The following is an 18308-nucleotide window of genomic DNA, read 5'->3' as shown; positions in this document are numbered from 1 at the left end:
CCGTATGGGTTAGCTTTCTTTTCTAGTCTTTTTACTTGAGTTAAAATATTTCCTTTGAATTTAGACTGACAAAGATATTGAAGGACATCTAATGTCATTTAGAGCACTGCTCCTGTGCTCTTGTTCTGTAGTTCCTCAAGTGGAGGTGATTGGAGATACTAGAAGAAAGGAATAAACTAGGGTAGCTCATATCACCCATTCCGTGTTTTTTCTCTTTAGGATGTCCCAGCCTGAAGTGAAATTGAATTCTGTTCTGCCTCTGCTGTGCTGTAAATTTAGCAATAAAGTTTCTGCTCCATGTGTGACCGAGTAGGTAAGGGTGCCGTGTAATGGAGTGTAGTGTAGGAAAATCCCTGTTGCTAAGCACCGCGCCAACAACACCATGAACTACAAAGCTCACATGTTTATTTCATTATGCTTTACTTCTATGTCTATCTTGAATTGCTCAGTATTCAGAGAAAACACAAAGGTAAGTTGTTAACATTCTTCATTGCAACAAATTTTTTAGAACTAATTCTATATTGAGGAATGTCTTCAATTTTAACCAAAACCCTTTGATAAATTACAGAGTTGCTGAATTTACCTAGATCTAAATCTTAAACTGTATCTATCATATAGATTTATATGATTTATCAAGAGCTATTATCAGGGATATATACTTGAATCCTTTTACAATTTTCATAATGCAACCAGAAAGTGACCCTTGAGATCCTTGAGAGTGATTATATAAACATACCTCGATTTGGTGTCTCCAGCCTAATTATCACAGTTAAAATTTTGGTATCAAAATGGAACAAAGATAATAAGACTTGTAAAGCAGCAGACCTTACAAAATGTTAAAAACAATTTTATTTACATAGTGCATCCACACAGACCTAATTATATGTATTAAACCTAATGTTTAACATTATTAGCAAGTCAGAGAATTTAGAAAAATCAGTTAGACATAATTTTAGATAAAATAAGTATTAATATTAGTCATTAATATTAATCCCTATTTGATTAAATGACTCTATGTGAAAATAACTGTCTTCGAATTCTTTTCAGCTCACAAATTTTTAATGAAAGAGATGGTGGCTGGGCGCATTGGCTCATGCCTGTAATGACAGTTCTTTGGGAGGCCAAAGTGGGCGGATCACTTGAGGTCAGGAATTCGAGACCAGCCTGGCCAACATGGTGAAACTCTCTCTCTACTAAAAATATAAAAATTAGCTGGCCCTTGTGGTGGATGCCTGTAATCCCAGCTACTCAGGAGGCTGAGGCAGGAGAATCACTTGAACAGGGGAAGCAGAGGTTGCAGTGAGCCGAGATCATGCTACTTCATTCCAACCTTGGTGACAGATCAAAACTCTGTCTCAAAAAAATAAATAAGGAGATGGTGTGTAATCAATATTTTGGGCCCCTCTTGTTAGCTAATATGTTTAAGTCTAGGTCAAGATAGAAACTGACCCAGATTATTAGCATGTTTCAGTGCATAATACTTTAAAATAATTCAACACTGACACATAATACTATACTATTCCACTTAGATATAAACAGATGGTAAGAGAAATCTCATGTTCTTATCTTGGCATGGTGGCTTACACCTGTAATCCTAGCACTTTGGGAAGCCAAGCTGGGAGGATCCCTTGAGCACAGGAGTTTGAAACCAGACTGGGTAACATAGTGAGACCTATCTCTACAGAAAATTTAAAAACTAGCTGGGCGTTGTGGCAAGCACCTTAGTCCTAGCCACTGGGGTTGTTGAGGTGAGAGAATTTCTTATCCCAGGAGTTCAAGGCTACAGTGAGCTATGATCACATCACTGCACCCCAGCCTGGGTGATACAGTGAGACCCTGTCTCTTAAATAAACAAAAAATAATCCCAGAACTCTAATGTTCTTATAGGACTTTTAATAATTAGCCGGGCATGGTGGCACATGCCTATTGTCCCAGCTACTTGGAAGGCTGAGACACGAGAATTGCTGGAGCCTCGGAGGCAGAGATTTCAGTGAGCCGAGATCATGCCACTGTGCTCCAGCCTGGATGATAGAGCGAAACTCTGTCTGAAAATAAATGAATGAATGAATGAATGTATAATGAAAGTTTTAACTTAACAAATTTTATTTATGCCTCACATTGATGAAATTATAAGAACTAATAATACTAATATACATATATTTTACAAAAAAGTTTTTTTTTTAATTAAACCCTTATGATATACAAAGTTATTAATTAATTAATTTATTTATTTATTTATTTTGAGATGGAGTCTTGCTGTCACCAGGCTGGAGTGCAGTGGTGCGATCTTGGCTCGCTGCAACTTCTGCCTCCTGGGTTCAAGCGATTCTCCTGCCTCAGCCTCCCGAGTAGCTAGGACTACAGGCGTGTGTCACCACGCCCAGCTAATATTTGTGTTTTTAGTACACATGGGGTTTCACCATGTTGGCCAGGATGGTCTTGATCTCTTGACCTCGTGATCCACCTGCCTCAGCCTCCCAAAGTGCTGAGATTACAGGTATGAACCACCACACTCGGCTGCAAGGTGACTTAAATTAATCAACAATTTAATCTTAATGCACAATTTTTGTCATTTGTAATATTTTCCAATAGCTTATCTGAAATCGTTAGGATCAGATTTCAAACTAAGATTTCAAAGTCAGATTTCTTTGAAATCACAATTCAAAAATATTTAGATTTTAGAAAGGTAATGTGATAAATATACTGCATATTATGGAATATCCCTAGTGGCAAATCATATGAATAATCACATGAACTGGGATCAGTAAAGACTACCCCTGGCTGGGTGCGGTGGCTCACACCTGTAATCTTAGCACTTTGGGAGGTTGAGGTGGGTGGATCACCTGAGGTCAGGAATTTGAGACCTGCCTGGCCAACATGGTGAAACTTTGTCTCTATTAACAATTAGCTGAGTGTGGTGGCAGGTGCCTTAATCCCAGCTACACGGGAGGCTGAGGCAAGAGAATTGCTTGAACCCAAGAGGTGGAGGTTGCACTGAGCCGAGATTGCGCCATTGCACTCCAGCCTGGGCAACAGAGCAAAAACTCCGTCTAAAAAAAATAAGACTATAAATACCCCTAATCAGCATAGATCAGATTTTACCAAACTTATGTTTAGGTATTCATAAATGTTGAATTTTGTAATTCCATGTGAAGAATTGTAGATCTGCATATATTTTCAAATACTAATAGTTATAATTCCATAGTTTATAAGCCCAATTTTTGGTTATTTGGTTATTTTCATTGTTAATACTTTTCCATTCATCTACCCTTTCTAAGAGAGAATACAATATGTTTCTTTTTTTTTTTTTTGAGATGGGTTCTCACTTTGTCCTCCAGGCTAGAGTGCAGTGGCACAATCCTGGCTCAGTGCAACCTCCAGCTCCCAGGTTCAAGCAATTGTTCTGCCTCAGCCTACTAAGTAGCTGGGACTACAAGCGCGTGCACCACGCCCAGATAATTTTTGTATTTTTAGTAGAGACCGGGTTTCATCATGTTGGCCAGGCTGGTCTAGAACTACTGACCTCAAGTGATCCACCCGCCTCTGCTTCCCAGAGTGATGGGATTACAGGCACGAGCCACCGCACCTGGCCAAGAATACAATATGTTTCTAAGTTGATAGTCTATCATTTATCCACATTTCTATGATGAATTTAAGTAATTTCTAATTTCTCCCTATTGAAAATGATGATGCAACAAATAATTTCATTTATGTATATTTTTGTTCATTTGAACAATTTCCTTAGAATAAATTCCAAAGCATAAGCCAGTAGATCAAAGAGAATTAAATCCTTTTATTTTTAAAAACATATTGGCAGATTTCCTTCAGAAAGCACTATGCTAATTTACAATGCCCCCAGAAAAATATTAGTATGCCTTTTGGTAGTATTATTAACTGGACCATCGATATTCCTTTCTTATGCCCCTTTAATAGTGTAGGATGGTTCATTTACTCTTTTTTATATTAGCATTTCTTTAATCGCTACTAGTGAAAAGAACATAGTCCCATGTATATATGTATGTGTTAAAAGTGCATTCATTTTCTTTGTCCTTTTGTTGATCAAGGTCTTAGTGGTGGCCATGTATATTTGAATATGTTTTTAGTTATTAACCCTTCTTCAAGTTATAGTTATTTTGGTCATTTTACTGATGCTTAATTGGTAAAAATCAATTTCACTAGGGATAAAAGATCCACGGACCTTCAAGGACTCCTGAAGAGCCAAGAATAATCATTCCTATTTTTCATCTCCAATGGAAAAGTGAGTGCATTATACCTTTCTAGCCTATTCTGGAATAAATAATTAAATTTTAATGTAAACTAACAAAGAAAACACTGCAAGTTAATGAAATGTAGTCTCTACAATTTGTTAGACTTTTTATTTTTTATTTTTATTTTTAGTTAGACTTTGTTTTTGAGAAGGAGTCTCGCTCTGTTGCCCAGTCTGGAGTGCAATGGCTTGATCTCCACTCACTGCAACCCCTGCCTCCCAGGTTCAAGTGAGTCTCCCTGCCTCAGCCTCCCTAGTAGTTGGGATTGCAGGTAGGCAGCACCACGCCCGGATATTTTTGGTACAGACAGGGTTTTGCCATGTTGGCCAGGCTGGTCTCCAACTCCTGACTTCAGGTGATCTGCCTGCCTCGGCCTCCCAAAGTGCTGGGATTACAGACCTGAGCCACCGTGCCAGGCCGCAAGCTAATTTTTGTATGTTTAGTAGAACCTAATTTTTGTATGTTTAGTAGAGATAGGGTTTCACTCCATGTTGCCCAGGCTGGTCTCGACCTCGACCTCGGGTGATCCACTGGGCTCGGCCTCTCTAAGTGCTGGGAGTACAGGCCAGAGTCACCGTGCCCAGCCAGCATTTATGTTACTTAAATTGCAAAGTAACTGGCCAGGCGGTGGTGACTCATGCCTGTAATCCCAGCATTTTTAGAGGCCGAGGCAGGTGAATCACCTGAGGTCGGGAGTTTGAGACCCGCCTGACCAACATGGAGAAACCCTGTCTCTACTAAAAAAATATACATATGTATATACAAAATTAGCGGGCATGGTGGCACATGCCTGTAATCTCAGCTACTCAGGAGGCTGAGGCAGGAGAATTGCTTGAACCCGGGAGGCGGAGGTTTCAGTGAGCCCATCACACCATTGCCTTGTAGCCTGGGCCACAGGAGAGAAACTCATCTCAAGAAAAAAAAAAAAAAAATCAAAAGAAAAGAAAAAAGAAATTGGCCAGGCACGGTGGCTCAAGCCTGTAATCCCAGCACTTTGGGAGGCTGAGGCGGGCGGATCACGTCAGGAGATCGAGACTATCCTGGCTAACACGGTGAAACCCTGTCTCTACTAAAAATACAAAAAAAATTTAGCCAGTCGTGCTGGCAGGCACCTGTAGTCCCAGCTACTCTGGAGGCTGAGGCAGGCGAATGGCGTGAACCCAGGACGCGGAGCTTTCAGGGAGCCGAGAATGCGCCGCTGCACTCCAACCTGGGTGACAGAGCGAAACTCCGCCTCCAAAAAAAAAAAAAAAAAAATTACAGCGGGGCACGGTGGTTTATGCTTGTCATGTAGTCCCAGCACTTTGAGAGGCCGAGGCAGGTGGATCATGAGATCAGGATCAAGACCAGCCTGACCAACATGATGAAACCCTGTCTCTACTAAAAAATACAAAAATTAGTTGGGCGTGGTGGCCCACACCTGTAATCCCAGCTACTTGGGAGGCTGAGGCAGTAGAATTGCTTGAACCTGGGAGGCAGAGGTTGCAGTTAGTCAAGATTGCGCCCCTGCGCTCCAGTCCAGGCAACAGAGCGAGACTCTGTCTCAAAAAAAAAAAAAAAAAAAAAAAAAGTAACCAAGGCAGAGCACCGAGAGGAGAGGTTTGGGAGATGGTTTAGTGAAGTAATCCATATTTTCTGATGATAAATTGGCACCCAGTCAATTTATTCATCAGAAAGGAATACATCGGCCTGGTGTGGTGGCTCGTCCCCCGTCCCTGTCAGCGTCACCAGCAGCGCGGAGCCTTGAGCCAGAAACCTCCAGGGGGCCTAAATCAGGGGGTGGGTCCCCCGCTGCAGAAGGGTGGAACAGTCGCTCAGTGCCACCCCAGAAGTTGCACCGTGCCCAGCGCCAGGGTCCAGCTCCTGGATCGCAGGTCGAGGAGGGGCCGGGAGTGGCTATGTCAGGCGGGCTGTGTGGTATGGCGCTGCCCATGTTCCATGGGCGGCTCACTGCAACCTCCGCCTTCTGGGCCCAAGCTATTTTCCTGCTTCAGCCTCCCTAGTAGCTGGGATTACAGGAATGTGCCACCATGCCCGGCTAATTTTGTATTTTTTTTTTTAGTAGAGATGAGATTTCTCCATGTTGGTCAGGCAGTTCTGGAACTCCTAGGCTCAGGCAATCTGTCCTGGGATCAGGACTGTGCAATCCTGGGCAGATCGCCTGAGCCTAGGAGTTCCAGACCCGCCTGACCAACATGGAGAAACCCCGTCTTTACTAAAAAAAATACAAAATTAGCCTCCACCATGGACTCAGGTACAGCTCCTACCTGAACACGGCACGCAGCAGCAGGGGCTGCAACCCTGACACTGTCAGTGTCACCAGCAGCGCGGATCCTTGGGCCAGAAGCCTCTGGGGCGCCTAAATCAGGGGGTGGGTCCCTGACTGCAGGAGGGCGGGAACCGACCCTCAGTGCCACCCCAGAGGCTGCACCGTGCCCAGTGCCAGGGTCCAGCTCCTGGATCGCAGGTCGAGGAGGGGCCGGGAGTGGCTATGTCAAGCGGGCCGTGTGGCATGGCGCCCCCCATGTTCCGTTCCAGGGAGGCCCGCCAACACGGAAGTGCCTGAGCGGCAGTTGCCACCTGCACGCGGTGCCTGGGGAACGTGGCCGGGGAACGTGGCCAGGGCGCGTGTCTCCTCAGCCTGCTGAGCTGCGCATGCGCTGCTGGCTAACGGCTCTACTCTGCGCGTTTCTGCTGAGAGGCCTGAGTGTGCAAGAGCTTGGCGAAAACAGAACTTTTTACGGGTGTCGAGGCACTGCGTGGACTGAAGAAGGGCAAAGACGATCGGGGTGGGAGGGGGCGGGTGGTGGCTGGGGAAAGGCTAGCGGGAAGCTAGGGCCAACGGAGGGGTTTGGGGGAGGGCGATCCGGAGGCGCGGGCTCTCTCTAGCAGGTTGCCGCAGCCATGCAGTGGCTCTCTCCAGTCGGTGGTGGCAATGACTTGCCCACGGGCCAGGAGCGCCCGAGCCCCTTCAGCCAGCTAGTGTACACCAACAACGACTCCTACATCATCCAGTACGGGGATCTTAGAAAGATCCATAAAGCTGCCTCCCGGGGCCAAGTCTCAAAGCTGCAGAAGATGACAGTGAAGAAGAAGACCATCAACCTTAATGTAAAAGACGCCAGGAAGAGGTACCAGGCCCTGCTTGAGCCAGGGCTGCAGAAGGAGATGGTGGCTGCAGGAGGATTTCCCCTTCGGAGTCGGGGGCTGGGGGGCCTGGGGAGGAAGGGAGCAGGTGGAGGAATGGCTGGCGGCAGGGCGGCCACCATGGGCCCCAGGGTCTAGGCCTTCTTCCCTGGCAGGCCCCCAGGCCTGGGATGGGGGGGCCCTGCTGGGCAGAAGGCCCAGGCCACCTTAAAATCAACCCCAAACTTTAGCTGCTTTCTCCTTCACTCCTACTTCCTCTCACAGAGCACTGTGTAGAGAATTTTAATGATTTAACTCACAAAATTAAGTACATACAGGGTTTTACTTTTAATGTACAAGCTTTAAAAGATAATGTTAGCTACATTATGAAATGGTGCATAATGAAATAATTCCCATAATATATGTACTTCTTGACTAAACATTCTTTGGATAAAGTCCAATATCCATTTTGATATCAATGAATGTCTGTGTAAATATGTTCTTTGCTGAGGGACCTTAGAAGGAAACTTTGAGGTGAGAAGATGGTTTATGTTCTTGAATTTAAGAAGACTGATTTTTCTTAAGATGCGAGTTCTTTATCAATTTTACATAAACCAAATAAAGTTATCAACGTTTTAACAGTTTTTGAATTACACAGGCTTTTACTATTGTGATGACATTTTATATATTTTGTAATGGAGTAGAAAAGTCTTGCCCTTCTAGATACCAAAATGCGCTATTAACTTGCACAAGATGGGCCGGGCGCGGTGGCTTACGCCTGTAATCCCAGCACTTTGGGCATCTGAGGCGAGTGGATCACCTGAGGTCAGGAGTTCAAGAACAGCCTGGCCAATAAGGTGAAACACCATCTCTTACAAAATCACAAAAGTTAGCTAGGTATGATGTCGGGTGCCTGTAATCCCAGTTACTGGGGAGGTTGAGGCACAGGAGTCGCTTGAACCCGGTAGGTGAAGATTGCAGTGAGCGGAGATCCCACCACTGCAATTCAGCCTAGGTGACAGAGAAACTCTCTCTCTCTCTCTCTTAAAAAAAAAAAAAAAAAAAAAAAAAAAAAAAAAAAAAAAATCACAAATTGTTTACTAACAGCTGAGAAGACAGGTAAATTAATACGACAGAATAGAAAATCCAGAAACACCCAAACATATGTAAGAATTTAGAACTTGGTAATGGTCACACTTTATACTAGTAGGAAAAGAATTAGTTTCCTAAGTAAAATGCCTGCTTTTTGGAGAAAATTAGATTTTTATGCCAGAAAATAAGTTCCTGATGGAATATAGATTAAAAGTTTTTAATGTACAAAATGATAAAAATAACAGAAGAAAACATATATGCCTATTTACACAGATATATTTTTATGTTGACAAAACTTTTCTAAGATTGTCAGAAGCAAGCATTCTGAAGGGCAATTTAGTAAAACAAAAATTAAACCACCCTGCATATGAGAAAAAATAAAAGGCAGCATACTTGTAAAAATATTTACTATATGTGTGTGTGTGTATATATATATTAGATTTAAAACTCTTCATTTTATAGAGAATTCACTCAAATCAACAAAAATCCCTCTAATTTAAAATTGGGCAATTTAAATTAGAGATCTAAATTGCAGATCTAAAAAAAGTACTTGGCCTGTAATTTAAAATTGGACAAAGTCCTTTTTTAAGATCTGCAAGTGACCTATGCACAAAGGAAATAAATTTAGTGTTCCCGGTTAGGGAAGGCATTTAAGTTAAAAAAGGAGTCAAATACTGTTCTCTATCCACAAAGTTTGTGCGGATAAAAAGCAGTGATATTTATAGTACTCCTTAAAGTTTAAGTTGCAGATGACTTTTCAAATAGACAATTTGATGGTAAGTACCATATTTAAAAAATTGTATATGCCCATTAGTGGTCAATTCTATTACACAAAAATATTTTTAGAAAATAATGAAACATACACACAATTTCTTTTCTGAGCACTGCTTGAAATATCAATGTATTAAAAATCCATTTAATGGCTTTTATAAATACATTTCAGTGAGTTTACAGCATGGGCTAATATGTGATCACTCAAGGTAGAAATATATTCAGAAATATGTTGACATTTGAAAATGTATTTTGGTATACTAAGTGAGGGTAAAGTAAAGTTCAGTTTGATTATACATACACACAGACTATGGTCTTGTGTTATCTGAAATTATGTACAAAATATAAAATTTGTGAAGGACATTTGTTTTTATATAAAATGTTTTTCCTTTTTATTATCTTTGATTTCTGCATTGAGCATGGACAATGCTATTAGTAAAAGTTTATTATTAATAAAATAATTTTTGGGAGGAGCAGCAATATGAATTTTACACAGATAAAATAGTTTCTTGCTTTCTATATTTTAATTTTTATTTTTTGTGGATTAGTATGTTCTGTGAACTTTTAGCATCTTCAGAAGAGAATCATTTTATCTGTGCTTATTGATTTACATATTTTATTAGACACATTTTTATTATATAGATTTATTACATATGTCAATAACTATAGATTAATCACTTTAGTGTAGTGTTATTAGAAAAATAAAAGAGCAAATATAAGTGCTTTATTTATAGCAGTTTTTTAAGATACTGAACTTCCCAACTGTATTGATCCATTCTTTTAATCCATTTATCGCATGTAAGCTGAATGCCTATTATGTAGAAGATACATTCTAACTCTCAAGACCCTTTCATCCTTAAAAATTTCACACTTACTTGCTCAGCCTGAGCAAAGTGAGAGATTTAAAATTGGAGTATTAGGATTGAATCTCAATTGAAGCTTTTCCTCTCATCTTTCAAACAAAAACACTTCTGAAGTGAGAAACTAGTAATTTTGGAAATTTATAATAGCTTTAAATAGCAATATTAATCATTGGAAATACCTAATTTACATGTATTCTATAAATCTAAATAGAATTTACATACATTCTATAAATCTAAATACAGAATTAGATGAGCCATACCTATTTATTTGAATCCCAAGTTTCCTTTGGCTTGAAGCTTTTAAAATATTAAAGAAGTACTGTGTTTTAATAATTTGTTGTTTTTATGTCAACTCTCCTTTTGCTTAGTACTCTAAAAGGCTAAAATTTTTTTCAGTGTTAATCCTGTGACTAGGACTGCCCTTGTCCTGTTGTATATACTATATTCCACTTCTTGGAAGGCACTGTGAATTGTATGATGCCTCCTTATTTTATGCACCAGTAAAAGATTGTTTAAATTTCTGCCAAACATAGTGGTAATAAATAATGAATTATAAGTGGCATTTCAATCAGAAATGTTAAAATATGAGAAATTGAGCATCTTAGAATCATTAAAACACAATGTTATCTCTAACCTTTAAAACACACCACAAAGTAGGCTTAATTGCACCATTTTACTTAAAATGTTGTCTTTGTTAAGCAGTAGTAATAATTATAGTATCTAACAATTCCCGAGCTGTTACATGTGCTAGGAACTCTCCAAAATACTTTGCATAGATTCTCATTGAGGCATCATAGTGATAACCTGTGAGATAACTGCTGTATTCATCTTCATTTCATTGATGAGAAAATTGAGGTGCAGAAAGTTTAAGTGACAGCTAGAAAGTGAAAGACCTTAAAGTGATATTCAAGCCCAAGTTGAACTGAATCCAAAGACCAAGCTCTTTCTATTCAGACGGACCACTCTTTCATTAATGCAGTGAGTAATGAGAGCAAATGAATGCTGTACTTTCTTCAGGAGAATATTAAATATTTGTTTTGAAGGCAGAAAAAGAGCATGGTATTTAATGTTTACAATTACATAAATAATTGTATGTTTTGAGACAGTGGACTACACTTTGCCAACAAGTCCTCTCACTCTCATAGGACTGCTCTACACTGGGCCTGTGTCAACGGCCATGCGGAAGTAGTAACATTTCTGGTAGACAGAAAGTGCCAGCTTGACGTCCTTGATGGTGAAAACAGGACACCTCTGATGAAGGTAAACAGTAGCCAGTTTTTTTCAGCAGGAGATAGATTTAGTTTAAATACATAGAATACAAATGAATTTATCTCATTGAAATACGACTAGTTTTGAAACCTGTGGAATATTTATTTTGATTTCCTATACTTTATAATTTATATTCTTTATAATTTATATTATAAATTATTTAGTTTATAATAATTCTTGCTTTAATACTGACAGGCTCTACAATGCCAGAGGGAGGATTGTGCAAATATTCTGGTAGACTCTGGTGCCGGTCTAAATATTGTAGATGTGTATGGCAACACAGCTCTCCATTATGCTGTTTATAATAAGAATTTGTCAGTGGTGGCAAAACTGCTGTCCCACGGTGCAGTCGTCGAAACGCAAAACAAGGTAGACATTAACCAATGTTATTTTCAAAATATTTGAAATCAATTTGTTTTAACATTAACATGTGTACGGTTTTTTATATTTGGAAGCTCAAACATTCCTTGAATGAAAATAGCTTGAAAGAAGTTAATTGTCTAAGATTTTACTTCAAATATTTATGTTTTTACAAGAACTATTAGAGAGTATGGCTTTTCTGTGCATTGATGGTAAATATTTGAATTTGTTAAAGGTAAAAGTTTTTCAAATATTCTTTCCCACACAAGTGCTTTTTTTCTTTCCAGTTAGTGTAAAACTAGAGGAAAGCAAAATTTGCCTACATAAATTGAGTCAACATGTAAAATTTAGGAAATATGCAGAAATCTGGGTTTCCTCTTAAAGGATTGAATCTGGTGTCTCTTGAGCCCATATGACTGTTTGGTATACTATGAAGACGTTCTAGCTTTACATAAAGCATATGTTTCCAGTTTGCTTCTGTGCCCACCTAGTTACATCACTTACTTGACTTATCTCTTTTGCCTCTGCAAATATTTCAGTTATCAATTCCTCTTTCATAGTATATTTTGGTAAAATTTCAAGGTATTCAAGACAGTTGATAGGTGTTTATAATATATAGTTTGTATAGTTTATATTTTACATTAATTCATTAATAATGGGGTTGACTTCTAGAATTTAGAAGACTTTTTAAACAATGATTTTTCTGTATATAAACCATAAATAATTATCTTCTATTAAAATGCCTTTAAGCCTTTTTAGATTAATCATGGTTATATTTGAATAGGTTATGCCTATTGCAGAAAATATTACATCCTTCTCATCAGAATTGTCCCTTAAAATTCAAGTGATTTAGTGGCTTGTATTATGCTAATCCATATAGATGAGTTAGAACTTTAATTAATAAGTCATTTTATTCATATTTTTGATATTTTGTCAAAAATTAAGTAGCAACTACATAGAAACCAGAATAAAAATGGATTGTTGCATTTTAAGAAGTAGATATGCATTAGAATCTTAGGATTATCATTATAATTGAGAATAAACTTTCATACTGAATTTTTAATAGCTGAGATAAAATTCTATTGTCTCGTAATAGGAGAAACCCCATGGACCATTTAATAATAAGCAATCAAAGTTCATTTGAAGCCAATCTCTATTAATTTAGAGTCACTTCCTTAGTGACCCATGTAGAACAGGTGTGCTTGACATCGGCATCTGGGATCTTGGGATTATTGATAGAAGAGAATCAAGCGAGTTGGTATTACCCAAAGGAAACCTCCATTTTTCTTGGGAAACTTTCAGATCTGTATCCCTGAAATTATAATTTGTCAAATGTTAATGTCTGCCACAGAAATATATTGTCAAATAAGGAATAGTCAAAGCTCAAGTCATTTATTGAATAATGGACATTTAATTCACAGTTTTATAATATTTCTTGAAAATAGATAATGGTAGAATCTGTTGAGGTATAGTGCTTCTGGTAAGGTAATTATTCTTTGGAATATAGTTTAAGAAACACTGCTTTAGAAGTAACAATTTAGATTACTAATTTAGTCAAAAACAAAGTATTTACTACTATGTCTTAGGGTTTAAGGATATAGAGATAAAAGATACAGCCCTTGCCCTCAAGAAGCTCTTGGTTTAGATGGGAAACCATAAAATCATCATAATATAATGATTTTTGGAGATAACCAGAGTTAACATGGTGATGCAGAGGCTGAATATTTACAAGGGAAGGTGCAGTGCATGGGAAAGCACAGAAAAGGGACAAAGAAGGGACTGCTATTGACTTACTTTCTATTTTATGTGTTTAAGTTCATAGGATTTTATATAAGGTTTTCAGTTCAGCTGAGAAATATGTAATTTCCTGAATTTTAAATTGTTTTGCTATTTTACAGGCTAGCCTCACACCACTTTTACTGGCCATAACGAAAAGAAGTGAGCAAATTGTGGAATTTTTACTGACAAAAAATGCAAATGCGAATGCAGTCAATAGGTTTAAATGGTATAGTATTTCTTTTTGATTAAAAAACACTTGTGCAGTGTTCTAGAGTAATAACACTTGTTCTAGAGTAAGAACAATTTTAAATAACATTTACTTAAAATTATTAGATTATAGTGAAAATATCAACACAAATTATCAGAAGAAAAGCAATTATTTTGACTGGTCAACATAAAGAACAGTATATAGTAGGATTTATCTTCTCTTATTATATTGACTGATTCCTATGTGTAATCTGATGTTTTTGGTTGCATTATCTTCTGTTAGCTACAGTGGTTCTCTATTAGTTTTAAGAAGTATGAACTTTTTAAGTTTACTTTATAATTCAATATTGAATGATTAACACTTTTATAGTATTTTTCTGACTTCTGTTTTTTATACACTTTTTAAAAAATGCAATATTTCCTGGGCATGGTAACTGTCGCCTGTTATCCCACCACTTTGAGAAGCCAAGGTGGTTGGATCACTTGAGGCCAGGAGTTTGAGACCAGCCTAGCCAACCTGGTGTAACCCCGTTTCTACTAAAAATACAAAAATTAGCTGGGCATGGTGGCACATGCCTGTAGTCCCAGCTACTCGGGGGGCTGAGGCAGGAGAATCGCTTGAACCTGGAGGCAGAAGTTGCAATGAGCTGAGATAGTGCCACCACACTCCAGCCTGGGTAACAGAGCGAGATTCTGTCCCAAAGGAAAAAAAAGCAAAATTAAATAGAAATAGGAGTTTAAAACCATTTTGTCTTTAGGATAACTGTTTGCTTTAAGTTGTTTCATTTGAAGAATATTAATTTTAGGTTATCCCTATGTGACTATTAATTGCTATCACCAGATACTGTGAATTTATTATTATTTTTCCTTTTTTATTCATAGTGTATTTTTATTTTTAATTTGTATGGTTAGAGGGAAGAAATACATCTTTAATTGGATTAACATTTTAGTTAATTAAGATAAGCCATAGGTGAGTAATAAAGAGAAAAGAGGCTTTTGATTCATACAAGACTGAGTTTAATTTCTAGCTTCCTCACTTGATAGGTGTGACCTTGCAAACATTACTTAATACCAAGTATGATTTTCTATATGAAAAAGAGAATAATAATATGTCCTTTAAGGATGATTGCATTGAAGTAACATTATGAATATCAACAGCATTTAATTCAGGATCTCATACATTCTTATCAGCATCATTAACTAAACTTACCATGACTACTACTAATATCATTATTCCTAATATTATTTTAAGCCTTCAGATTGCTGTCACTGGTCTGACTTCTAGCTGATTTTGAAGTATAAACTATTACATCAGACTAAGGAAGGAATAGATAATTCTTCACTTAAATCTTTGCCTCTGTTAGATTAGTGAACAAAGCATAATTTCTTGCCCCTCAAAGGACTTTATAATAGTCAATTCTACTATGCCATATCCCATTGGGACATGAGTCTTTTTGCTCCTTCCTTTAAGCCTTCGTGGTGATTTACAAGGATAAACATTTGAGCACTCAAGATATTTATGTTTGTTAGTACATGTAAATGGTTAATTCTACACTGACAGGCACATATTAAATTGGTTCTGCTCATAATAATGAAGTGATCTCTTTGTTATTTTAGCACAGCTCTCATGCTCGCTGTATGTCATGGATCATCAGAGATAGTCGGCATGCTGCTTCTGCGAAATGTTGACGTCTTTGCTGAAGATACGTGTGGAATGACTGCAGTACGTTATGCTATTGCTTGTGGATTTGATCAGTAAGTGTTTACATTTAGAGGCTAGGAGAGATTTTATAGCTTGTTTCAGGTAGTTTTTGAATGTGAGTTAGTTCACTTCATCAGCCAGAAACTAGGCAAAAAGCTAGACTAGTTAGGAGTATCGTGTCCAAGATTCTTTATTTAAGGACTTTCAACAACTTTATCTCTAATGTTGTCTAGTTGATTTTTCTAATTAGTTATTTGGGTCTTGAAACGTCCACTTTAGCAGAAAACCTGATAGTGTCTCCTAGGGGCTGTCTTCCATATCTAAATACTTGAATTTAAAAAAAAAAAAATCCAAAGGGTTCCCTAAGTCCAAGGAAGACATTCTTTTTGTATAAGTCAAAAGGATTGGAGGTGGAAATCGCCATATCTCAAGTAAGTTGGTTACATTTAACAGAGTTCAGCCTCATCCATCATTGATCAGTCTTCATGTATAAAAGTAGGAATTTTGTTGTTTCCATTGATTCTGTTGCTGCATCATTGCCATTGAAACTGCTCCTGCAGTCTGGTAATGATTGACCTTTGTGACCTTACTGACATAGATCCCTCAGCCTTTATGGTGATCCATATGTAGACTTCAAAGTCATTAGTTTTTTAAAGTTCACATACATATTCTCAGCCATTATTTCCAAAGTACCAGCACCCTGCTCTGGCAGCTAGGACTTTTAACTTTAGCCACCCACATAGTGAGCAAATTGACCCTTCTCCTCCCACTCAAAACCTGATGTGAAACCCACATCTTAGCCTGGACTTGGCCTAGACCTTCATGGTAAGTTATCCTTTGAATGACTTTTTTCTATTTTCTCTAGCAAATATTAGTTGTGATAGTTTAAAACTGTAAGACAGGTTGAAATAATGTTACAGGAATAAATTAGAGATCCATTTTTATTTTGTTACCAGATCTATATCCCTGGCAATTAGTGGAAGGCCTCATCTTATTCTGTAAGATCCTATGTCATCTTTCCAAATTTGTAGTCGGTTCCAACTTGTAATTGTCCCCTCAAGTGATTCTTTTTTCCTAAAAGCAAAAATCTCTCATGCTACTTGCATCTCTATATCGAGTTTTTAAAATATTTTCAAATTCTGCATTACCATGAAGCCATTCAATAGACTTCACTCTATCTCAAGTAAGTTAGTTAGATTTAACAGAGCTAAGCCTCATCCATCATTGATCAGTCTTCATGTGTAAAAGTTGGGATCTGTTCTGGCTTCAGTGGTACATATACTAAAATTGAAACAATGTCGAGAGGATCAGCATGGTCCCTGCACAAGGATGGCACACAAATCTGTGAAGTGTTGCATATTTCTTGCAGTCCCCAAAAGGACGTTTGACTACTTTCTAACTAGCTCTAAGGAAACGGTGTGAGTCAAAGCAAAATGCGTGACACCAAGTATTGCAGTTGTGATTTTCATACAAAAAATATTTATGTAGGTGATGTATGAAATGAGATGTGGTGAGTAACACATAGGATCTTCTGTGCAAATATGTTGTAAGTAGGCATCTCAGAAATGAGAAAATAAAAACTTGCATCTTCTTTGTGAAACTTACAAAAAATAGTGGTAGGGTTTTGTCTTCCACAGCAGCTGGAAATGAACATAGTGACTAAGCCTCAGTTTAACAAAGATTTGTTAGTTCAGGTTTAAGGAGGTAGATAAAGAGTAGTAGTAGTCCAAGCCAGATGCTGACATCTATTAGTTTTCTGCCCTTGGTGTGACTGATGAGCTCAGTAATAGAGGATAATCAGGTTATCCAATTTGATGAATTAATATATTTATAAATAAATTTCATTACAAATTATAAAATAGCTTAGATGCCTTGAATTACAAGCCACAGAGACTAGAACATCTAATAACCAAAAGTAGGAATTAATAACAGAAAACTGCAACATTTGAACATTATAACCTATGAAGAAACACTTTTTAAAAAATATTAAATTTATTTTTTGTAGAGACACGGTCTTCCCTTGTTGCCCAGGCTGGTCTTGAACTTCTGGGCTCAAGCAATCCTCCTGTCTCAGTATCCCAAAGTGCTTGCATCACAGGCATGAGCCACTACACCAGGCCAACACATTGGGTTTTATTGGGAATTTTAAAATAGTTTCAGCAATAAGGTTCAAGAACAAGTTATTTCATTGCTTCACTATTTCTTTGAGCATTTAAAAAATGTTATCTCGTTAAATCTTTATTATAACCTAGTGAAATGAGGCTCTAAAATCCTCATTTTTAGAAGACATTGAGCCTAAGAGAAGCAGCTTGTTCAACAAAAAGTACCTATTGGTAACATGCTAGAACATTTTCTGAGTTAGGAACATTTTCCATTAAGCCAAGCTAACTGTAGTTAATTTACTGAGTTATACTGCCCTCAATTCATGACTATTTCATCTTACTTTAATTCTTCTTTAATTAGAAACTTAATAAGTTCATAGAGCTAACAAACTTAAAGTCTATGGAATAAGTAATGTTCTGATATTAGCTCTGATATTGTCTGAAATACTCTAAGAACTTAATACATTTGGTAAATGTTTTTTATAATATCAGTGTTAAAATAGTAATTTTATTTATTACATTTTAATACCTAGCATTCATCAACAACTTTTGGAATATATACGAAAATTACCTAAAAATGCCGGTCCAGGTAAGACTTCTGATAGTAAACTACTCTTGGTGGTGCTACCATAAGATTATGGAAGTGTTGATCACAAAAAGGCAATTCAAAAAGCAATGTGTAAATAGCATGTGTTTACATATGTACATATGTGTGTGTGTGTATATATATATGTAGCTTTAATTTTTAGTTTATAATTCAGAATTAGTT

At 37.7% G+C, this 18308-nt stretch overlaps 1 protein-coding gene and 1 non-coding gene across 2 annotated transcripts in view; both read left to right on the top strand.

Moving 5' to 3' along the window:
• Positions 1-7100: 7100 nt before the first annotated feature.
• Positions 7101-18308, top strand: part of LOC144331425 (ankyrin repeat domain-containing protein 30B-like) — a 132621-nt gene continuing 121413 nt past the window's right edge. The window contains exons 1-6 of the mRNA XM_077947955.1: positions 7101-7399; positions 11266-11380; positions 11585-11758; positions 13648-13754; positions 15353-15490; positions 18073-18143. Coding sequence (XP_077804081.1) covers positions 7173-7399; positions 11266-11380; positions 11585-11758; positions 13648-13754; positions 15353-15490; positions 18073-18143 — 832 coding nt within the window. The 5' untranslated portion in view covers positions 7101-7172. The remainder of the gene's footprint in view (positions 7400-11265; positions 11381-11584; positions 11759-13647; positions 13755-15352; positions 15491-18072; positions 18144-18308) is intronic.
• On the top strand, positions 16695-16801 carry LOC114670281 (U6 spliceosomal RNA). Its single transcript, XR_003719749.2, has one exon. It is a non-coding gene; the product is annotated as a U6 spliceosomal RNA (small nuclear RNA).

Source organism: Macaca mulatta, chromosome 9 (assembly GCF_049350105.2).
Source record: "Macaca mulatta isolate MMU2019108-1 chromosome 9, T2T-MMU8v2.0, whole genome shotgun sequence".
NCBI lineage: Eukaryota > Metazoa > Chordata > Mammalia > Primates > Cercopithecidae > Macaca > Macaca mulatta.
The sequence above is the reverse complement of the archived record's forward strand: the minus strand, read 5'-3'. Positions and strand labels throughout refer to the sequence as shown.